The 18,563-nt window shown below is 41.4% G+C and overlaps 2 protein-coding genes across 11 annotated transcripts in view; one reads left to right on the plus strand and one right to left on the minus strand.

The window, feature by feature from the left end:
- Nucleotides 1–13,357, plus strand: part of ACSBG1 (acyl-CoA synthetase bubblegum family member 1) — a 62,864-nt gene extending 49,507 nt beyond the window's left edge. For 2 of the 5 annotated variants that reach the window (XM_081549604.1, XM_081549606.1), the window contains exons 13-14: nt 364–610; nt 1,839–2,533. In XM_081549604.1, coding sequence (XP_081405730.1) covers nt 364–610; nt 1,839–1,924 — 333 coding nt within the window. In that variant the 3' untranslated portion in view covers nt 1,925–2,533. Of the gene's footprint in view, nt 1–363; nt 611–1,838; nt 2,651–6,645; nt 7,652–13,089 lie in introns of those variants that run through there. The other 3 variants (XM_081549601.1, XM_081549602.1, XM_081549603.1) reach the window with 3 other exon arrangements.
- Nucleotides 3,679–18,563, minus strand: part of IDH3A (isocitrate dehydrogenase (NAD(+)) 3 catalytic subunit alpha) — a 75,130-nt gene continuing 60,245 nt past the window's right edge. For 4 of the 6 annotated variants that reach the window (XM_081549653.1, XM_081549649.1, XM_081549652.1 and 1 more), the window contains 10 exons: nt 15,840–15,902; nt 13,400–13,483; nt 11,723–11,837; nt 10,551–10,738; nt 9,938–10,071; nt 8,966–9,068; nt 8,802–8,866; nt 7,776–7,860; nt 7,163–7,315; nt 3,679–4,375 (listed from right to left, as the gene is read on the minus strand). In XM_081549653.1, the coding sequence (XP_081405779.1) occupies nt 4,292–4,375; nt 7,163–7,315; nt 7,776–7,860; nt 8,802–8,866; nt 8,966–9,068; nt 9,938–10,071; nt 10,551–10,738; nt 11,723–11,837; nt 13,400–13,483; nt 15,840–15,902 (1,074 nt within the window). In that variant the 3' untranslated portion in view covers nt 3,679–4,291. Of the gene's footprint in view, nt 4,376–7,162; nt 7,316–7,775; nt 7,861–8,801; nt 8,867–8,965; nt 9,069–9,937; nt 10,072–10,550; nt 10,739–11,719; nt 11,838–13,399; nt 13,484–15,839; nt 15,903–18,563 lie in introns of all 6 variants that reach the window. The other 2 variants (XM_081549648.1, XM_081549651.1) reach the window with 1 other exon arrangement.

Here is an 18,563-nt window from a genome sequence, read left to right on the forward strand (position 1 = left end):
ATGTGCTGTCTTGGCGATCCTGTGTTTTCTAGTACAGTCCAGTGTACAAAGTGCTGTAGATATCTCCCAGTCTGATGTCTGGTATCTGATTCTGGGGTAGTAGACGGGCCCAGGGTTGTGGCCCCTGTTTTAAAAGATGATCTCATTGGCTGACGTCATCTAAATCTCAGTCCTCCCTTCCTTCCACCTGCCCTAAGGGGCTCAATGCAGTCTGAGTAGCACGTCCTATTCATTCTAGAACCATCTTTCTGAAACAGCTCACAGTGATCCACATCTGTGAGCATCAGCAGTGAGGCCTCCTCTAAGGCCTGAGCATGCGACCTGTGGAGTGAGGCTTGCTTCTGATCTGTCTCTGGCTTTCAGTGCACTCTGGACCCTGACTCCTTTGAGCCCACGGATAATCTGACAGAACAAGCTGTGGAGTTCTGCCAGAGGGTGGGCAGCAGAGCCACCACGGTATCTGAGGTTATGGGGAAGAAGGATGAAGCCGTGTATCAGGCCATCGAAGAAGGGATCCAGAGAGTCAACATGAATGCAGCTGCGCGACCCTACCACATCCAGAAGTGGGCCATTCTTGAGAGGGACTTCTCCATTTCAGGTGGAGAGCTGGGTAGGTGTTTTCTTTACACAATTGCAGGGGCTGTGCAGGTGGGCAGAGGCCATGGCAGAGCCTGGGAGGTACCCACTAGGAAGCAGCCTTGGCAAACAGAAGGTCCCTGATAACACTTCAGGTGACACCTACCTCCTCCTTCCTGTGGGAGGACCTTGACTGCTCAGTGCTTGGCCTTGTGTTTGGGTAGCGCCTGTTCAATGTACATGTGTTGGAACTCATTCATTTGAACATATGACATTTAACTTTGCTTTGACTAAGGAACCGTTTTCCTCTGAAAGCACAATGGGACCACCAGGCAGACACCAAGGCCCTGTTAGAGTTTGGGCTAGAGTTTCACCTGGCTCCAGGGAGTGAGAACACGATAATCTTTTGTAAAGGCAGCTCATGCAACAGGTAAAGGGATGAAGCCCTTCTGGACCAATGGTCCACAGAAACAGAAAAGACCTCTGATGTGGCCTTAGCCGGATGGATGAAGTCGCTCTTGGCTGTAGCATTTGGGGTGTTCATGACACAGGGGGAGGTGGAAATGTCTTTTTCAATGAGTCTCCCTCCAACCCGTCAAGGCTGAACCCAGAGGCAACTATCCACAGTAATGCTGAGCTGCTATCAGAGACCCTGAGCTTATCTGGCTGTCTGGTGCTAACAAATTGAACATAAGGTTAACCAGACAGATGTCCTCTCTAAGCAGTTTCTATAAATAGCTTTGATCTTAAAGTCTCCAGTTACACAGCCAAGTGTGAGTTAGCACAAAATGGAATTTAAGCTACCCAAAGCAGAGCCCTTTTAGCCTTGCCTTAGAGGAGAGAACCAAGGCCAAGAAAGTGATACTTGGAAGACCTCTCATAAAGACCACGGCAGAGGCCCTCCCTGGCCAGGGCTTTCCCCTGCCCCCATCACAAGCAATCAAAGCATAATGTCCAACATCATATTAGTGATCACTGAAATGCAGGGATGATCTGCCTATTAGTTATGTTATGTAAACTACCCAACCTTCTCTGTATTCTACTGGCCACTTAGACCAACCCTGGTACAGTGTGGGAAGGAGCCACACAAGGGGTATGACTGCCAGGTGCAGGGATCACCATGGGCCATTTTGGAGGCTGGCTACTCGTTGGTCTGGCTTAATTCCAGAGTTATGGAACTTAGTGAATCTAGAGCTTTACCACATAACCTTCACAGACATCTCAGAGCCCAGGCCTCACTCATTTCTTCCAATTTCTCTTAGGTCCTACAATGAAACTGAAACGGCTTGCAGTCCTAGAGAAGTACAAAGGTGTCATTGATTCCTTTTACCAAGAGCAAAAAAAGTAAGCAGGACCCCTCCCCGGTTTCTCCTTAAGATGGCAGGCTGAGCGTATTCCTGACCCCCAGGTCCTCTTTGGTCTGGGCACATGGACTTCTGGCAAGTCTCTTAGGTTTTCCAGGTTAGGTACAGTCCTGGTACCTGCCAGGTCTTATGCCAACAATAGCCAACAATCCAGAGAAGCTTCATGTGTGGACAGTTTTAAGTACTGCTTTTTGTTCAGGTGACAATGAAATTAGCTCTCCTTCCAAAACTAAAGGGCTGATAGTTTGGGACCTTAGTCCCTGGTAGATTTAACAGGCTGCTAGCTCACTTCACCAGCCAGTTGGAGGCAGACTGAGTGCTGAGTGGAGGGAGGAGAGGGAAGATGGCTTGGATGAAGCGTGGGGCCAGGAAAGCGCTCAGCTGTGACTCCCCTAACGGCCTGGCTTACTGTGGACTCTGATTGGATGCTGCCGCTCCCATCATCCCGTTACCAGGCATTCCATCAATGTACACACCCAATGATTCCATCAATGAACACGCCCACTGACTCTGATGCTTAATAAAACTGCTGCTGCCTATTTGATTGTATTTAATGTGTAACTTGAAATTAAACTTTTTAACAGAACTATCAACAAGCACCTGATTTTGTCAACTGAGCAACAGATGAGTCCAGAGTGGTGGGTATTCAGCCCTCAGGACAGTGTGCAATAGGTATACGAGTGACCTTTAGTGCCCTGGAATAAGCAAAGGTGAGGGAGGGGGTCAAGGGGAATGTTCCTATGAAAGCGGTTAACTGGTATTAGTCTGTCACCACCATGCCCCTTCTGCCCACTCTGAATACTTTAAGCAGCTATCCTTAGTAGCAAGCTAAGCCAAGATGAAACAAGGCATCTAAATGGGTAGAGAAAGCATACAGCTCAATTTGTTTGGGAATTCTTTATTTGTGTAAACCGAAGGGTCACTGATAATTAGCACAATTCAATAAAACAGAAGCAGCAGTAGTTTAAACAAAGTAAAATACATATAAGATTATTTGTCTGGTTATGAGCTTCAAAAAAGGACCCAGACAGGGGCATTGGTTGTGGTTAAAAACCCCCTTGCAACAACGCAAAGCTGCAGGTTAGAGATGTTACACAAGGGCCAAGGAGGACATGAGTTGCCTTTGCTGTTGGACCAAAGGGTTCATGAAAATAGTGACACAGTGTCTGAAGATTAAAGACAAATCATGCTAAAGGTGAAGAATGGAGGAAGGATGCGGAGGTGCCTGAAGGTCAAAAGCTGAGCCAAGCCCCAGGGTGGCACAATTTTGTGATTCAACTCAGGTTGAGTTTGCAGCTCCTCTTTCCCTGGTGGTGCTGAGGCAGAGGGCGGAAGGACCTTGGGGAAGGAGAAGCCACTAAAATGTAAAATTAATAGCCAGTACTCCAGGTTCCTCAATTGCAGTCAAAACTTATATGGTGAGGCCTGTTAGCCATATCAGCAGGAGTGTGGTCCACTTCCGGACAGTGACAGACAGGCTGCGGAAAAGGGACTGCTCCCAGGTCCGAGTCAGGGTCCCCGAAGGGACCAAGGGACAGGGGATCGAGGGCTGTGTTATGCACCATGCTTGATATATGTCCAGTGAAAAGGAAGGACCGCCCCTTCATTTCATTAAAAGCTCTTACCAAGAACAGTAAATCTCAAGATAACAAAAATAACTGAACACACAATCCACTTGTGTGTTTCTGCCCGATATATTACCCGTATCCTATGAACAAAAATTACATCTCTCATTATATACTTCTCCGATCTGAAGTCTTTATTCATACTCAGTAATTCGTGTAAAGTATAAATTAGTCTTTACTTTCCATATCACTAAGAAATATACCATATTCACTGTTTTTGATGTAAACTTTCCCAGGAAATTTCTCTTGTGCCCATTTAGTTTTATAAGAATATCCTCTCATGCTATTATGCCAACATTCTACTTTATCTCCATTATATTTTTTGTAAACCAAGAATATCAGTGTTTTTCTTTAAAAAGTTAGATGTTTTCTCTTAGTATTTCTGTATCATGATATTTACAGTGAAAGGAAAACTATTTTAAGTGAAGCATAAAATGGTTAACAACAGCAAATGGTAACAGTTCACTTGAGAGTTTACAAAAAAATGTATACCAGATAGACGTTTAATAAATAAAACAAGCACTTGGAAGAAGTCCTTTGAAAGCAGGCCTAGGGACATTACCTGCATCCTCTGCACAGATTTTAAGAAAAAGGCCAGGTCTAAAAATGTACTCTGTCAAGAAACAAGCAACAAATGCATAAATGCATACATAACGGGAAATATTCTAACACAGGCTGATGTGGCGTCCGCTAGGAGTGACTGATGCAGATACCATCTGTAGAAGCCTAATCTAAATCTTTTACTCTGCGACAGATTTCTTCTGTGAAGTCCGAGCATTTTGAATTGCCTCCCAAATCTTTGGTTAAGCTCTGAGAAAAGGAAAAAGCAAAGACAGAAAATGTACCCACATGTTAAACCGAAGCAAAAAACGTTTTTATTTAAAGTCCTCAGTGAGACACTGGCTGAGTGAGTTACCTCGCTACTCTTTCATTTAGTTCCTCATTTCAAAGTGAGACAGGCTCCACCACCATCCACCTACTCCAGGCAGACTTGGAAAAGCTAACTGGATAGTGTATGCAGAAACACGGCGAGAACAAGAACAAGTCTCTTGGGACTTCCCTGGTGATCCAGTGGTGAAGAATCTGCCTTCCAGTGCAGGGGACATGGGCTCAATCTCTGGTCAGGGAACTAAGATCCCAGGAGCTGCAGAGCAACTAAGCCCGCGTACCACAACAAGAGAACCCCACTTGCTCGCCTCAACAAAGACCCAGCACAGCCAAAATTAAAAAGCAAAACAAAACAAGATGCTCTCACCCCAAAGGGAAGGAGGGAGGCTTTCCAAAATTTTCCCCTTGATCTGTACAATAGATTCTAAGGAAACATTTGATCATGGACATTTCATTAACGGAAAATCTAAACAAGAGGTTGCATAAATCTCTTGGGGAATTTAAGTTTTTTTTTAAAAAAAAAACACATTTTGACCTATTTTTGGAGGCTGAGAAACCAATACTAGGGAAGTATTTAAATTACTAACTCTTCAACTCCCCTCTTTTGAAGAGAAATCCTCCCATTTCCCCTGTTTTCTACCAGCTTATGCTCTTTACTCCCAAATAGAACTCAACATATTTAATTCTCTTGTCCTATCACATCCTGTGCAATTTAAAGAGCCTACTGTGTAATTTAGACATCTCTCTGCTGGGTTCTATGAGTAGCTTCTCTAATACAGCGTCAGAACAAACACTACACATAATCACATGCCCTTCAATATGACTATATTAGGCTGTTAAAAACAAGCTTGGGTTTCTTATATTTTGGACACAGAAATTTCAAAGTACAGAATTTTTTAAAAAATAAGCAGCAAACCTTGAAGACAAACCTTGTGCTAAGTGAAGTAAGGCAGTCAGAACGGTACAAGTGTGTGATTCTGCTTATGTGAGGGACCTAGAGCAGTCAGATTTATAGAGACCGAAAGTAGAACGGTGCTTGCCAGGGGCTGAGGCAACGGCAGAAAATAGGGAAATCATTGTTTAATGGGGACAGTTTCAGCTCAGGAAAACGAAAAAGTCTGGAGATGGATGGTGGTGAAGGTCACACAACAATGTGAAAATACTGGGTATTTAATACCCAGTAGACTGTGCACCTCAAAAATTATTAAAGTGGTCGATTTTGTATTATGTGTACTTTATTCTTTTTTAAAATGATAACTTTTTTTTTTTTTTAAATGAAGAGATCTCAGGCTAAGGATCAGCCTTTCGGGCCCAGCCTTAGAAAGCCATGATCTCCTCCATTCTCCCACTTTCAGAATAATCGATCACAACCCTCCCACGGGCCACAACCGCTTATGGAAAGAGTGAAGCCTGTTGGCTAAGAGCCAGACTAGGTGTGAACCCCAACTCTGCCAGTTAGGAGCTGTGAGCCCTTGAACAAACTTAACTACTCTCTCTGTGCCTCGGTTTCCTCATCTATGTGCTCAGTCACTTCAGTCATGTCTGACTCTGAGATCCCATGGACTGTAGCCTGCCAGGCTCCTCTGTCCATGGGGATTCTCCAGGCAAGAATACTGGAGTGGGTTGGCATGCCCTCCTCCAAGGGATCCTCCCAACCCAGGGATTGAACCTGCGTCTCCTGCATTGGCAGGTGGGTTCTTTACCACTAGCGCCACTTAGGAAGCCCTCATCTCTAAAATGGACTTAATTACAGTATCTACGCCACAGAGTATGGCAACCCACTCCAGTACTCTTGCCTGGAAAATCCCATGGACAGAGGAGCCGGTAGGCTGCAGTCCATGGGTTCGCTAAGAGTTGGACACGACTGAGCGACTTCACTTTCCCTTTTCACTTTCACGCATTGGAGAAGGAAATGGCAACCCACTCCAGTGTTCTTGCCTAGAGAATCCCAGGGATGGGGGAGCCTGGTGGGCTGCTGTCTATGGGGTCGCACAGAGTCGGACACGACTGAAGCGACTTAGCAGCAGCAGCAGCAGCATATCACAGAGTAGTAGAAATTTGCTGAGATTATATGTGTGTATATATATATATATATATATATATATATATGTAAAGAGTATAAGATCATGTAAGTATTCAAGTATCAGCCATTAATACATCTATAAAACTTCTATATTACTTTATATCCACAGATGCATATAAAGTAACACAGAGCACCACTGTATTACAGACACGTCTATAGCTGATGTCTACTGCTAGATTTCAAGCTCCATGAGGTCTGAGACCTTACCTTATTCCTTATTTTATTATATCCTCCATACCTTATAATGTATGCAATAGATGTTTGCTGGAAAGAGGAAAAAGCTACCGAGAAAAATTACTGGACTTAGCCAAGATCCCATGGGTAGCAACAGGATAACCAGGTCTGCCCTGCTCTGACCCCCACATCACTGTCCTTCCCATTGCACACTGGCGCCCCTGCCTCGGTGCTTCTCAACCGACCCCTGATGAAACACACGGGTCCTCCCTTCAGAAGATGCAACTCGTGCACACCCAGCCCGAGCTCACTTGGGAAGCCTGCATTAGAAATGCCTGCTCGACGTCCCGTCCTTCGGCCCTCTTGAGAAGAACCAACATCTGTCCTGCACATACAAAACCCAAGGAGGACATGAATTTCACCCAGCACAAGTGTGGCAAGATCACCGATACCTTTCCATCCTTAATTGTAGCAAAACACGCTGTCTCAATCTTTGCCGCATAGTCAAAAAGCCCCATGTGGCGCAGCATCATCACGGCGCTGAGCAGGAGGGCCGTGGGGTTGGCCATGTCCTTGCCCGCGATGTCCGGGGCTGTCCCATGAACCTGCGGTGGTGGGGACGGGGGGGCGCACAGTCAGAAGGGGGACAGAAGCAAACAGCTCTCCTCTGGGGAAGCTGGGCTCTTAATCAGCTTTCCTCTCTGATGGAAAAGAGCTACAGAACAGCTATCCAGACACAGGTTTTAGAAATAAAGCCTCAGAAAAATGAAGAGCTAAAGTAATTTTTTTTAAGTGTAAAAATATGAATGAACAATTTTATCCAGTGAACTTCAGGTAAAAATATTTTCACTGAGGAAGGAAACACAATAAATAATAAGAATACAAAAGAAACCAGAGGGAAATGAATGAATAAACTGAGCTTATACAAAAAGCTAAACAAAGCTTCACTTTCTTTTGACAACTGGAAAAACTCAAGAGTTAACAGATATTTATGTAGATAATCCCTCTTGGGTTCTCATGTCACTCTGACTTGAATTCTGCTTCAGGTGTCACCAGGGTCCTTACCGACTCAAAGATTGCAACTCCATTGGCTCCAATGTTGCCGCTTGGTGTCACACCAAGACCTCCAATCAATCCCGCACACAGGTCACTGGGGGCAGAAAAGCGTTTCAAAGGACATTTTGAAAAACAAAACAGCTCACCTATTAGTCAGACTTCTATCTTTACATACCATTCTCCACTAAGAGAACCTGGGCTCCTTGAAGAAACGGCTGATTTCAGGACTAGTCAGGAACATATAGGATGAGCCTGAAGCACCTTACTGTGCCAGAGAGCAAATAAGGGGCTGTGTCAAGAGGGCATAGACACAGCTCAGAGGGACTGACACTGGCCAAGTCTGTGCAATCTAAGCAAGCACCAATATCAGTGATGATAGTGAGGGATAGTACCCCTGAGTAAAATAGAAGCTGAGAGTCCAAATAGGTAAGTCAGTAAACAAATAAGACAGAAAGAAAAGCTTATCCTTACAGCAGAATGCCAACTAATAGATGTAAAAGGAATGATGGACTTACAAAAGAACCATTTGGCCACCAGCACGTGTATGTGTGTAGAGACAGAGAAATGAGGAGGAGGAAGGAGGGAGTAATAAAGTAAGTCTGATAAAAATATTAACATTTGGTGAATGTGGTGCTGAGTACACAGGATTTCTTTGTACTGTTCTTGCAACTTTCCTGTAAGTCTAAATTATGCCAAAAGTTACCCCCCAAAAAACCTTGTAAAAATGAACACCCACCTTCCTAGCTATACATGATAAAACACTGAAATCAACCAACCAACCAATAAAATATCTGTAAAGTGGGAAGAGGGAACTAATGGTCAGGGAACTATAGTCCAGAGCTAATTTGGCAAATGAACAAAGGAATAACCTACTCAGCATGTAACCATTGATATCACCACCTGAACTGTTAGAATTCAACTCATATGTTCTAACAAATGCTATTTTTATACCCTTGATTAAAATTCTTAAGCCACAATTTATTTTTAGAACATTTGTAAATAAACTGTAGGCTAAAAGGGTGCAGCCAAACTTACCTAAGGATGTCTCCATACAAATTTGGCATAACAAGAACATCAAACTGGGACGGGTCTTGGACCATCTACAAAAAATGCATTTGTGCATTCAGCAATCAAAAACTGTACACATGTACACACTATACAGCACAAAACATAGCAGGTAAGTGTGAATATATACTTACATTCAAACATACTGTATCAAGGTACATCTCATTAAATTTAATATCTTTACAGTTTTCTGCAACTTCCCTGCATTTTTGCAGAAAAAGCCCATCTGACATTCGCCTGTATTTAATCAAATAAAAATTGTTGAAAGCAAAGACTTGCAGAGAGAAAAAGATCAAATCAGAGAAGTAAAGTTCAAGAAATTGAAGTTCCAGAAGTCAAGATGTCTGATTTCAATTACAGTAAAAAAATCTGGGGTGGGGGGCAATCAGTAAAATGCAAATTTAAATGTTTTGGGATACTTCTGGAAGCACAGAAGGGTAAAAAATGTAAAGTAGTTTGATCATAATGAAGAAGACTATATTTCTATAGTGTTACCTAGCAAGAATTAAGAAATATCTATTAATAAGGAAATGTTAAAATTGCCTTAAAAAGGTTAACTTACTCAAGTATTTAAATAGTTTTACTATTTTACATGCTCAACACTTGTCTTAGGTTAGGAAACCTGCTTCTTAACACACTGAGTTAGGTTTTACTGCACTAGGGATGAGGAGAATTCAAACTGCTAGAATGATACATCGGATCAGATTAGCACTATGAGCACTATTTTAAGCTCCTGAACAGGTGGCCATTTCAGAAACATTCCTGCTATTCCCTCCTAACACAGGAACGACTGCCCTTTTATGGACGTGACTTAGCTAACTGGCCACCTCATCTGGAGATCCAGTCTCTCTGCCTTCCTTCTCTTCCTCCCCTCAAACTTCCAGGACCTGAATTCCTGCTCCCTCCAAACTTGTTCATCACCCACCCGAGGGAACACATTCAATAGGAGACTCTGACACAAGAGCAATGCCCGACCCTCTGACTGGCTGCAAGGCCATCTTCCAGAGCTATCAGGAAGCAGTGAGCAAGCTGCAGAGAGGAAAAGCAAGCCCTGCCACTGCTTGGCTCCCACACAGCTGGAGGGAGCACCACCCACCGGGACTCACATGATGTTGGCTTTGTGCACGGCTGTGACATTGCTCCGGTGGTTGTTCCGTGCGTATTCAAATGCAAACTCGGCGATGCGCTTGCTCGCCGCCTCGGTGATGAGCTTGATACTCTGCACAACTCCATCCACAATCTGAAAGAGAGGAAGTCCTATCTTGCTGAAAGGGTGTGGCAACCACTTGGCTCTAGACCGCCAGTGTGTGCAGACAACACCATCTGTGCCAGGCCTGCACGGCGCTAGCTGCCAAGGCAAGCATCATGCCTATGGCATGTCGGCAGGGTTAGTCATGTTCACCCCAGCCCAGTGAGCCACATATTATAAGCTCCACTGCACAGATGAGGAAAATCTCATCTGGGAGGTACAGAGATGGTCACCCATGAAGCTGAAGATTCAGACTTCAAACAGAGGACAAGTTCCCAAGCCTGTGCCCTGAAGCACCTCACTCCCTCCCCCAGGCATCCATTTGAGGGGACAAGACAAATACCCACAACTCCTCACTGAGTGAAAGGGAACTGTCTTTGGGAAATATTTTCACCTGGGAATTTCAACAACATCCCAAATGCACAGGAAGCAACCTAACTAAAAATGAAAAAGTATTCCAATGAACATACCACATGCTCAATTCCACTGTATTCTCCTTCCGTGTTCTCTCGAATGGTGACAATATTTACATCATGGTAAGGGGTTTTATAGCCTTCGATTGAGACACATGGTCGGACATTTGCGTAAAGGTCAAATGTTTTACGCAGCAATAAATTCATAGATGGGTGACCAGCAGCTATTGGTGTTTTTAAAGGGCCTATAATAGAGAAGAATATGCAGATGACAACAAAATACATTCTGGTCTTTTCTTTTTCTTTATAAACACAGGCTCATAATGTTGACACTTGTCCCTCAGCATCGAGTAGGGGAAGGGACCCAGCAGATACCAAAATCCATGGATGCTCAAGTCCCTTATAAAATGACATAGTATTTGCATATAACCTACACACATCCTCCTTTAAATCATCTCTAGACTACTTATAATACCTAATACAATGTAAACAACTATGTTAATAGTTGCCAGTGGAAATATTCAAGTTTTGCTTTTTGGAACTTTCTGGAATTCTTAATATTTCCAATACATGGTTGGTTGAATCCATGAATGCACAATGCATGGATATGGAAGGCCAACTGTATTTGAAATTCTAATTTTCATTTTTTTCCACTATTCCATCAGAGCTATATTTAGGATCCTTTCTTTGGACATGAAGTAGCTGCTATATGTCACATCTAACACGCATGCTTCATGAAACGAGGGGCACTTTCACCAGCATCATTTGAAAGGACAGACAGGGGCTCTGTTTCTAAGTCTGATGCCCTCTTCATCATAAATGAGCCCACCCATAGCTGGTCCCTCTCAGGCAGCACTGAGCACCCACTCCCAGTGTCACCTACACACCCTGTAAAATGTGTTCTGCCTCTAACTTGACCCTCTGCTTCAGATTCAGATATGGAAGAAACTTCCTCAGTAAAGCTTTCTGGAATATCAACTGCACTGAACACCGACTGACTGAGGACCAAGCACTGCATCAGGTCCCTGACATTAGCTAATCCTATGACGCCACCTCCCTAGGGCTGAATTCCAATCTGTCACATGCCAGTATTTTGAATCATGATCTGAAGCATGTATAAGCTAAAATTAATAAAAATGCAAAAATTATGCAAAAGATAAACCCAGGTAAAGATAAATATAACACCTGTCACAGAAATAATAATAACGATCATATGACATCAGCACTACCTTTCAAGCCCATCTTGTTCTTATCCATGGACTCTTTGGCTTCTGGAGGGATCATCCACTTTCCTCCCGGACCTTGAATGGCGGTGACGTTTCGCTCCTCCCACTGAATAGGTGCCTAGATGCCACACCACAGAGCACAGTGAACTGGAAAGAACTACATGTGACTCATATCCACACTGCAGCTATAAACAAACTTCTTCAACATTGGATGCAACTGGTGAAAACACATACAGTAAAGGTACAGAAAGTTCCTGGCATGGAAGAAGAGATGTCATTCTCCAGCATGCCCAGAGGGATTCTCCACATTACCCTTGTCCAGTCATCACTCCTAGCTGCCACCTGCCCACTTCTTTTTTTCACAATGACTCTTAGCATGGCTATAATTAGAATATCGTAAGGAGCAGAGAAATAGGATTCATAGAAGTATCACATAGTACTGATACATGGATGAACTTTGAAAACATTATGCTAAGTGCAAAGAGTCAATCATAAAAATCATGTAATTTTAACACTCTATTTATATGAAGTGTCCAGAATAGGCAAATCTACAGAGAGAGAAAGTAGATTAGTGATTGCCTAGGGCTGGTGATGGGAGGGGGTAGGGTGGGAGAGATAAGGGTCATGGGGAATGACTGCTGATGAGTATGGGGTTTCTTTTTCGGTGATGAAATTGTTCTAACATTAGATTGTGGTAATAATTACACAACTCCATGAATGAAATGAATTGCATACTTTACATGATGAACTGAACAGTATATGAATTAAATCTCAATAAAGCTGTTAAGAAAAAAAAAAAAAAGACATATTATATAACCTATGAAAGCAAGAGTTTCAAGGTATAAACCAGTGCTATCTGTTCTTTTTAACCACACTTTTCAGTGTGTACACACATCTGACTGCCAATGGGGAATATACACTAGGAACAGGAACCAGAGCAAGACTTGGTCCTGGCTCACAAGGAGCTCAGAGCTGAGAGTTCAGCTCCCTTGGGGAATGCTTTTGCATAAGCATCATTTCCTCTGTAGGAGTTTTAATTAGAAATGCATATAGAAAAACAATGTATGTTTAGCATAAATAAATCAAATTCCTTGACTTATATCTGTTGGTATCAAAATAACCACTTATTTAATTTTATACATTATTTCACCTAGCAGCTATAAATAGCAATAATAAAGCATCAGGTCAAACAAAATCCAACTTTCCTAAATTCCCATTTTTAAATATCTACCTGCATTGAAGGATAGACTATTTGATAATAATACCTCATATTTGGTATTACCACACGAGAAAAAAAAAATCTTTCAAAATCTCCTATATATCAACAGTTTCTTAAAATATCTATTCTGTTTTCTTTTTTTTTTTGGCAGGAAGGTGGAATGAGGGAGAGAGGTGACTTGGCAAGACTTAAAAGACTTTAAACAAAGGCAGAGTTCAAAAGTCCATAAAAATTACAGTACTACTTGGATTCCTTTATACATAACTGATGCCAATGCAGTAGCTTAAACCATTCACAATGATGGCAGCAACAACACTCTTCAAGGCAGAATCTGTGAAGTTTTAACAAGAGACCTCACCAACTTCATACAAACATGAACAATTCATCCTGAGTTCATAGACTCCAAATGGCTAAGAAAACTTTTGTACAAATTATTATCAAAAGTATATAAGCCCACTTACTTTGGCAGCATCAAAAATCTTCATAACTGCAGCAGAAATTTCTGGGCCAATTCCATCTCCTGGAATTAAAGTTACTGTCTTAACCTGAATATAAGAAATCATCAGAGGAGACAGTCAGAATTGATTTTTGAAGGTTTACAAAAGAACATCGTTCAAAAAGAAATCCAGTTTAGGGGTTCTTAACTCATAAGAAATGCCTTTAAGAAAACAGACCTACCTCCCAACGGCTCATCAAAGTGGAGGCAAGAGTCAAGAGATGCCACAACTCTACTCCCTAGCTGAGTCCAGAGGTTTCCAAAAGAACTTAAGCAATGCTCTCCAGATAAAACAAAAATAAACTACCAAATAAACTTCCCAACTGAAATTTCTTTTCAGACAAACTATGAAGAGACCACTTAGTTCAAGTCTGTAAAACCAAGGAGAGCAAAACATTTCAACAGTGTTCTCTCACTAAAATTCAGAGGGTTTCCTATGAAGGCAGGCATATTCCTCTCCACCAAGAGCCTAGAAATTTCCATTTCTCATGCAACTCATTCAGTCTTACAAAACGCGCTCAGACACTTCTAGAGTAGCACTGTGGTCTATTTTGACACACAGAAAATCAGACTTTACATCAAAAGAGGGTCTCTGTTTTCCTGAGTTCCTTTATAAAACTGGCCCCTGATGACAGAAGTAATCCAAATAAGCCCAGTGAAGTTTATCTGGAACCATTAAGAATATGGTATGTGATCATGCCTGCAATGTCTGAATCACACTTCGAATGACAAAGTGTATCTATAATGTAACATCAACGATTTAGTGCAAAGGCTTCAAATAGAATAAAGCCAGCATTTCAAACACAGGGGGAGAAAATGTGTAAAGGGAAATGATGAGAGGATTTAAGTGATGATTTCCATGTGGAAACTATATATGTCATTATTTGTGGACTTTCCCCTACCTAGAAGTTTGGCCCAGACAATGGTCCCTGGCCTTTCTCAGTTCTAGTTGCCTATGCTGGTTTGGCTAGGCTAGACAAAATAATCTAGGATGGAAACAATTTTCTCTAAGAATTAAAAATAAAAACTTTGATTAAAAAAAAAAAAATCACTGATTCGTTTCACTGGTCTTTTAGCTTCCAGGGATGCTGCCTAAGGGGCTTCCCAGGTGATTCAGTGATAAAGAATCTGCCTGCCAATGCAGGAGACTGGGGTTTGATCCCTGGGTTGGGACTATCCCCTGGAGAAGGAAATGGCAACCCACTCCAGTATTCTTGCCTGGAAAAATCCCATGGACAGAGCAGCCTGGTGGGCGACAGTTCATGGGGTCACAAAGAGTCGGACATGACTCAGCAAGCACACACGATGTTCCCTAAGCAGGTAGACTAATTATTTATGAATTTAGCTATACAATGGAAGCATTCTTTTTTAAAAATTAGTTTATCTTGTTATTTCTCTCAAATATAACCACCTTCCCACCAGCATAATATACATTTTAATGGAAAACTTGAAAATTAAGTAATAGCAGACAGCAATGATCATCTCATTAGCTTTCAGAATGCATTTGAAATGCTAACAAGCCTCTTTCTGCATTTTTTGTAGCAAAAGCAGAGCCTAAAGAACCCCTTTGGCTTCTTCTTCCTGTTCTCCCAACATGTAATACAAAATGTCATCAGGCCACCAGAAAAATCTACTTTACTTCCAAAGTTCAGAAAGTAAATGAAAAAAAAAATGTCCTATGCTCTTATAAATTCCTCATGGGGTAAGATGTTATATGGGAGTATAGGAATTATGAATCCAAATCAGATTCTGTAAAAAGGAGGTAAAATAAAAACATACAGGAAGTCACTGACCCACAGTCTTAGAATGCTCTAAAAATGTGGTATCAGTTTTTAAAGCACAGAATTCTAATGCAAGGAATTCTAAAAGCAGCAGATTTAATGAGAAATAGATGATCCGTTAATAGGAGAGTCTGTGAAGACTACGTAAAGGAAAGTATCAATACATATAAGCCTATAGGGCTTATAGATATTTGAGGCATTCTTAATTGGTGATCAATCTACTGTTTTCAGGGAAGCTCACAAAATAAAAATGCGAAGCAGGTTTTGAAGCTTCTCAACAATTTTCTCTCAACTTGTACTAGTTTGGGAAAAAACTGTCTTATCCAAATGAGATTGTGAAATAAATAACAGGCTCAAGGGTAATTTCTATCTATTTTTAAACAAGCCTCCTTCAAGATATTAATGTGACAGGCTTATATAGCCAGCTATAATATAATCTTTTTTAAAATGTACAAGTGACCTAATAGATTTACACATGTTCATCAGTAACTTAAATATATAAGTATGGCCACTTTTCCCCAATTTTAAATAAATGGAGATTAAATGCCATATAATAAATGCGTTAGAGCACTTTTCTTGAGAAACTTCTAAAAGGGAAAAAATAAAAGACATAATTATACTCACACCACCAGCAAAACCTCTGGTCACCTGTTTTTGGTTGTAGAATGCCCCCAGCAGCCGAGAGACCTACATTTAATATCAACAAAGAAACGTCATGCACAGAATTAACCACATAGTGTTAAAAGACAGACATGGCACCGTCTCTGACAGCTGACAATGCTGCAGCTTCACACAGACATATTCAGGAATTTCCGAGGAATATTTTTCACATGTATTAGCTCAACGTAGCAAGCTCTCTTGGATTTGAAAACCAAAATATTCAGTTTACCTTTGCTTTGAGAATTTAAGTACTATATATGTACTTTTAAAGTTGCTTTTATCAATATAAGTTGTCAAAAGATGTTGAAAATAGAATGAAACTCTACTTTTTTTTAACTCAAACGTTGGATTTTCCTCAGATGATCTGGACAGTTTTATGCCTACATTCTTGACCACTGGATCAATTTGGGGGTCACACCCACCCTAGGAAAACTATCACTAATTTTAAGAGCCAGCAGGGTCCTTACGAATCCCAGAGCCCAACTCATTCATTATACAGTGGAAACAGTGGGTCCAAAGAGCAGGGATTTGTCTAAAGCCACAGAGAGACCGCAAGGAGACCAGAATCTGGGTCTCCTAACTCCTATTCCAGGGCTCCTCAAGTTACACACTCTGCCTATTCTTCTCCCATGAATATTAAGAAATTATACTTTGCAATAAAAATCTAACAAAGTTTATTCAATACCATCTTGACATGTGTCATACAGAATGAAGATTTTAAATTATCTACTTCTGATAATATAGATAATGCCATCATTATTGTTAATTGCTGGGATGGGGAAAGATATAAAAAAATAAATAAAAGTGTCCTACTAACCCCACTTGGAGAAGGAAATGGCAACCCACTCCAGTATTTTTGCCTGGAGAATCTCAGGGACAGAGGAGCCAGGCAGGCCACAGTCCATGGGGTCACAAGAGTGGGACATGACTTAGTGACTAAACCAACACCACCAGCCCCACTACCCAAAGATGTTGCCATTGGTACATCTTTTTTCCACTTAACACTATGACACACCAGAAATATAAATTTTAAAAGGTTATTTTGAACTTTAATAATTCAGTTCTTAAAAACTGGTACAAAGTCACATTATAATAAACAGAATGTAATCAAAGAAATTGGCTACATAGACCAAAGGTATTAAAACTAAAATTCATTAAAAGTTTTAAAGGTTAACTTTTTTTCATGCTAGATACATGAGCAAAGACAATTTGTTATATCCTTAGTCTTCCTTTTGGAGAAGGCACTGGCGACCCACTGCAGTACTCTTGCCTGGAAAATCCCATGGACGGAGGAGCCTGGTGGGCTGCAGTCCATGGGGTTGCTGAGAGTCGGACACCTGAGCGACTTCACTTTCGCTTTTCACTTTCATGCACTGGAGAAGGAAATGGCAACCCACTCCAGTGTTCTTGCCTAGAGAATCCCAGGGACAGGGGACCCTGGTGTGCTGCCGTCTACAGGGTCGCACAGAGTCGGACACGACTGAAGTGACTTAGCAGCAGCAGCAGCAGTCTTCCTTTTGGGGGACAGTTATAAGCCCCGAACCTTTGGCTGTAATATCAGCATGTAGTAAAGAGACACCAACAGCCAAGGAGCTGAGAACAGATTGTATCCTCTAACCCAGAAACTAGTTATCTCTCTGTACCAAAAATAAAATAAAAGATAGGGCATGACCCAAAAGAATACACTAGGCCAAAACCACTGGCCAAAAAATCCTAGAGCATGGTTCATCCACCAGCAAATGAGCTATTAGAAAGAAGGGAGACCACTTTAAGGCTATGTTATAAAATTTGCGTGGGTCCTTCTCCCCACCCTTCAAAAAGAGACAAAAAACATTCACTCAAAACAGGCCCTTGTCTTTGTGGCAAAAGACCCAACCAAACTAACTGATTTAAAATGTAAATCCACAAGGCAAAGATTTTCATGTTTTGTTCACTGTTTTTCCATCTCCAGTACTTAGAAAGTGCCTAGTTTATAGTAGGTGCTCAGAATACTTGTGGAAAAACTGAGGCCAGTCTCAAGTATCGCTCTATCTGATGAGTTCCCACCCACTCCAGCAAACAGCTTCAATACTTGCAATAATTGTCTCTTAACAAACAGTCTTTTCCATATTTGTCATCTCTCCTTTGTGACCTTAAAGTAAGGCAATACTGTATCTAAATCACCCAGAACTTAAAGTAAAATAAGATTTTTTAAAGCACAGACTGTCTTCTACTTTATATTGTACTTGTATAATATACATATATAGCTATATGTATAATATACATATATTACTTCATTTTATTTTTTATAAAACCTGGGGAGATTGTATTAGTAGCCCTTTTCAGATAAGGAGACCAAGGCCAGGCTCACAGAATATGGACTGAACCTGTGACTTTACCCACAGCACTTCATTTCCTTTTTTACCTTCATCCTCCAATTTAAAAACATATAAATACACTCTTGAAAGTATGACAGGTACTCAATAAAAGCCTGCTGATGGGAAACTGCCTCATTATAATTATAGTATCTTAGAGCCAAAAAGGTTTTTAGAAACCCTTTAATTTTCTCTAAATAAAGCTTCTTTAGGGGAAAAAAAAAAATGTATATATATATGTATATAGACACACACACACACACACACAAGCTGCAGATCTCTTTTTTTCAAATAGAACCTCAAGTGGAACTCTTAATAGAGGACTTATTATGAC

This window comes from Giraffa tippelskirchi, chromosome 12 (assembly GCF_054371585.1).
Source record: "Giraffa tippelskirchi isolate mGirTip1 chromosome 12, T2T-mGirTip1v1.2.pri, whole genome shotgun sequence".
NCBI lineage: Eukaryota > Metazoa > Chordata > Mammalia > Artiodactyla > Giraffidae > Giraffa > Giraffa tippelskirchi.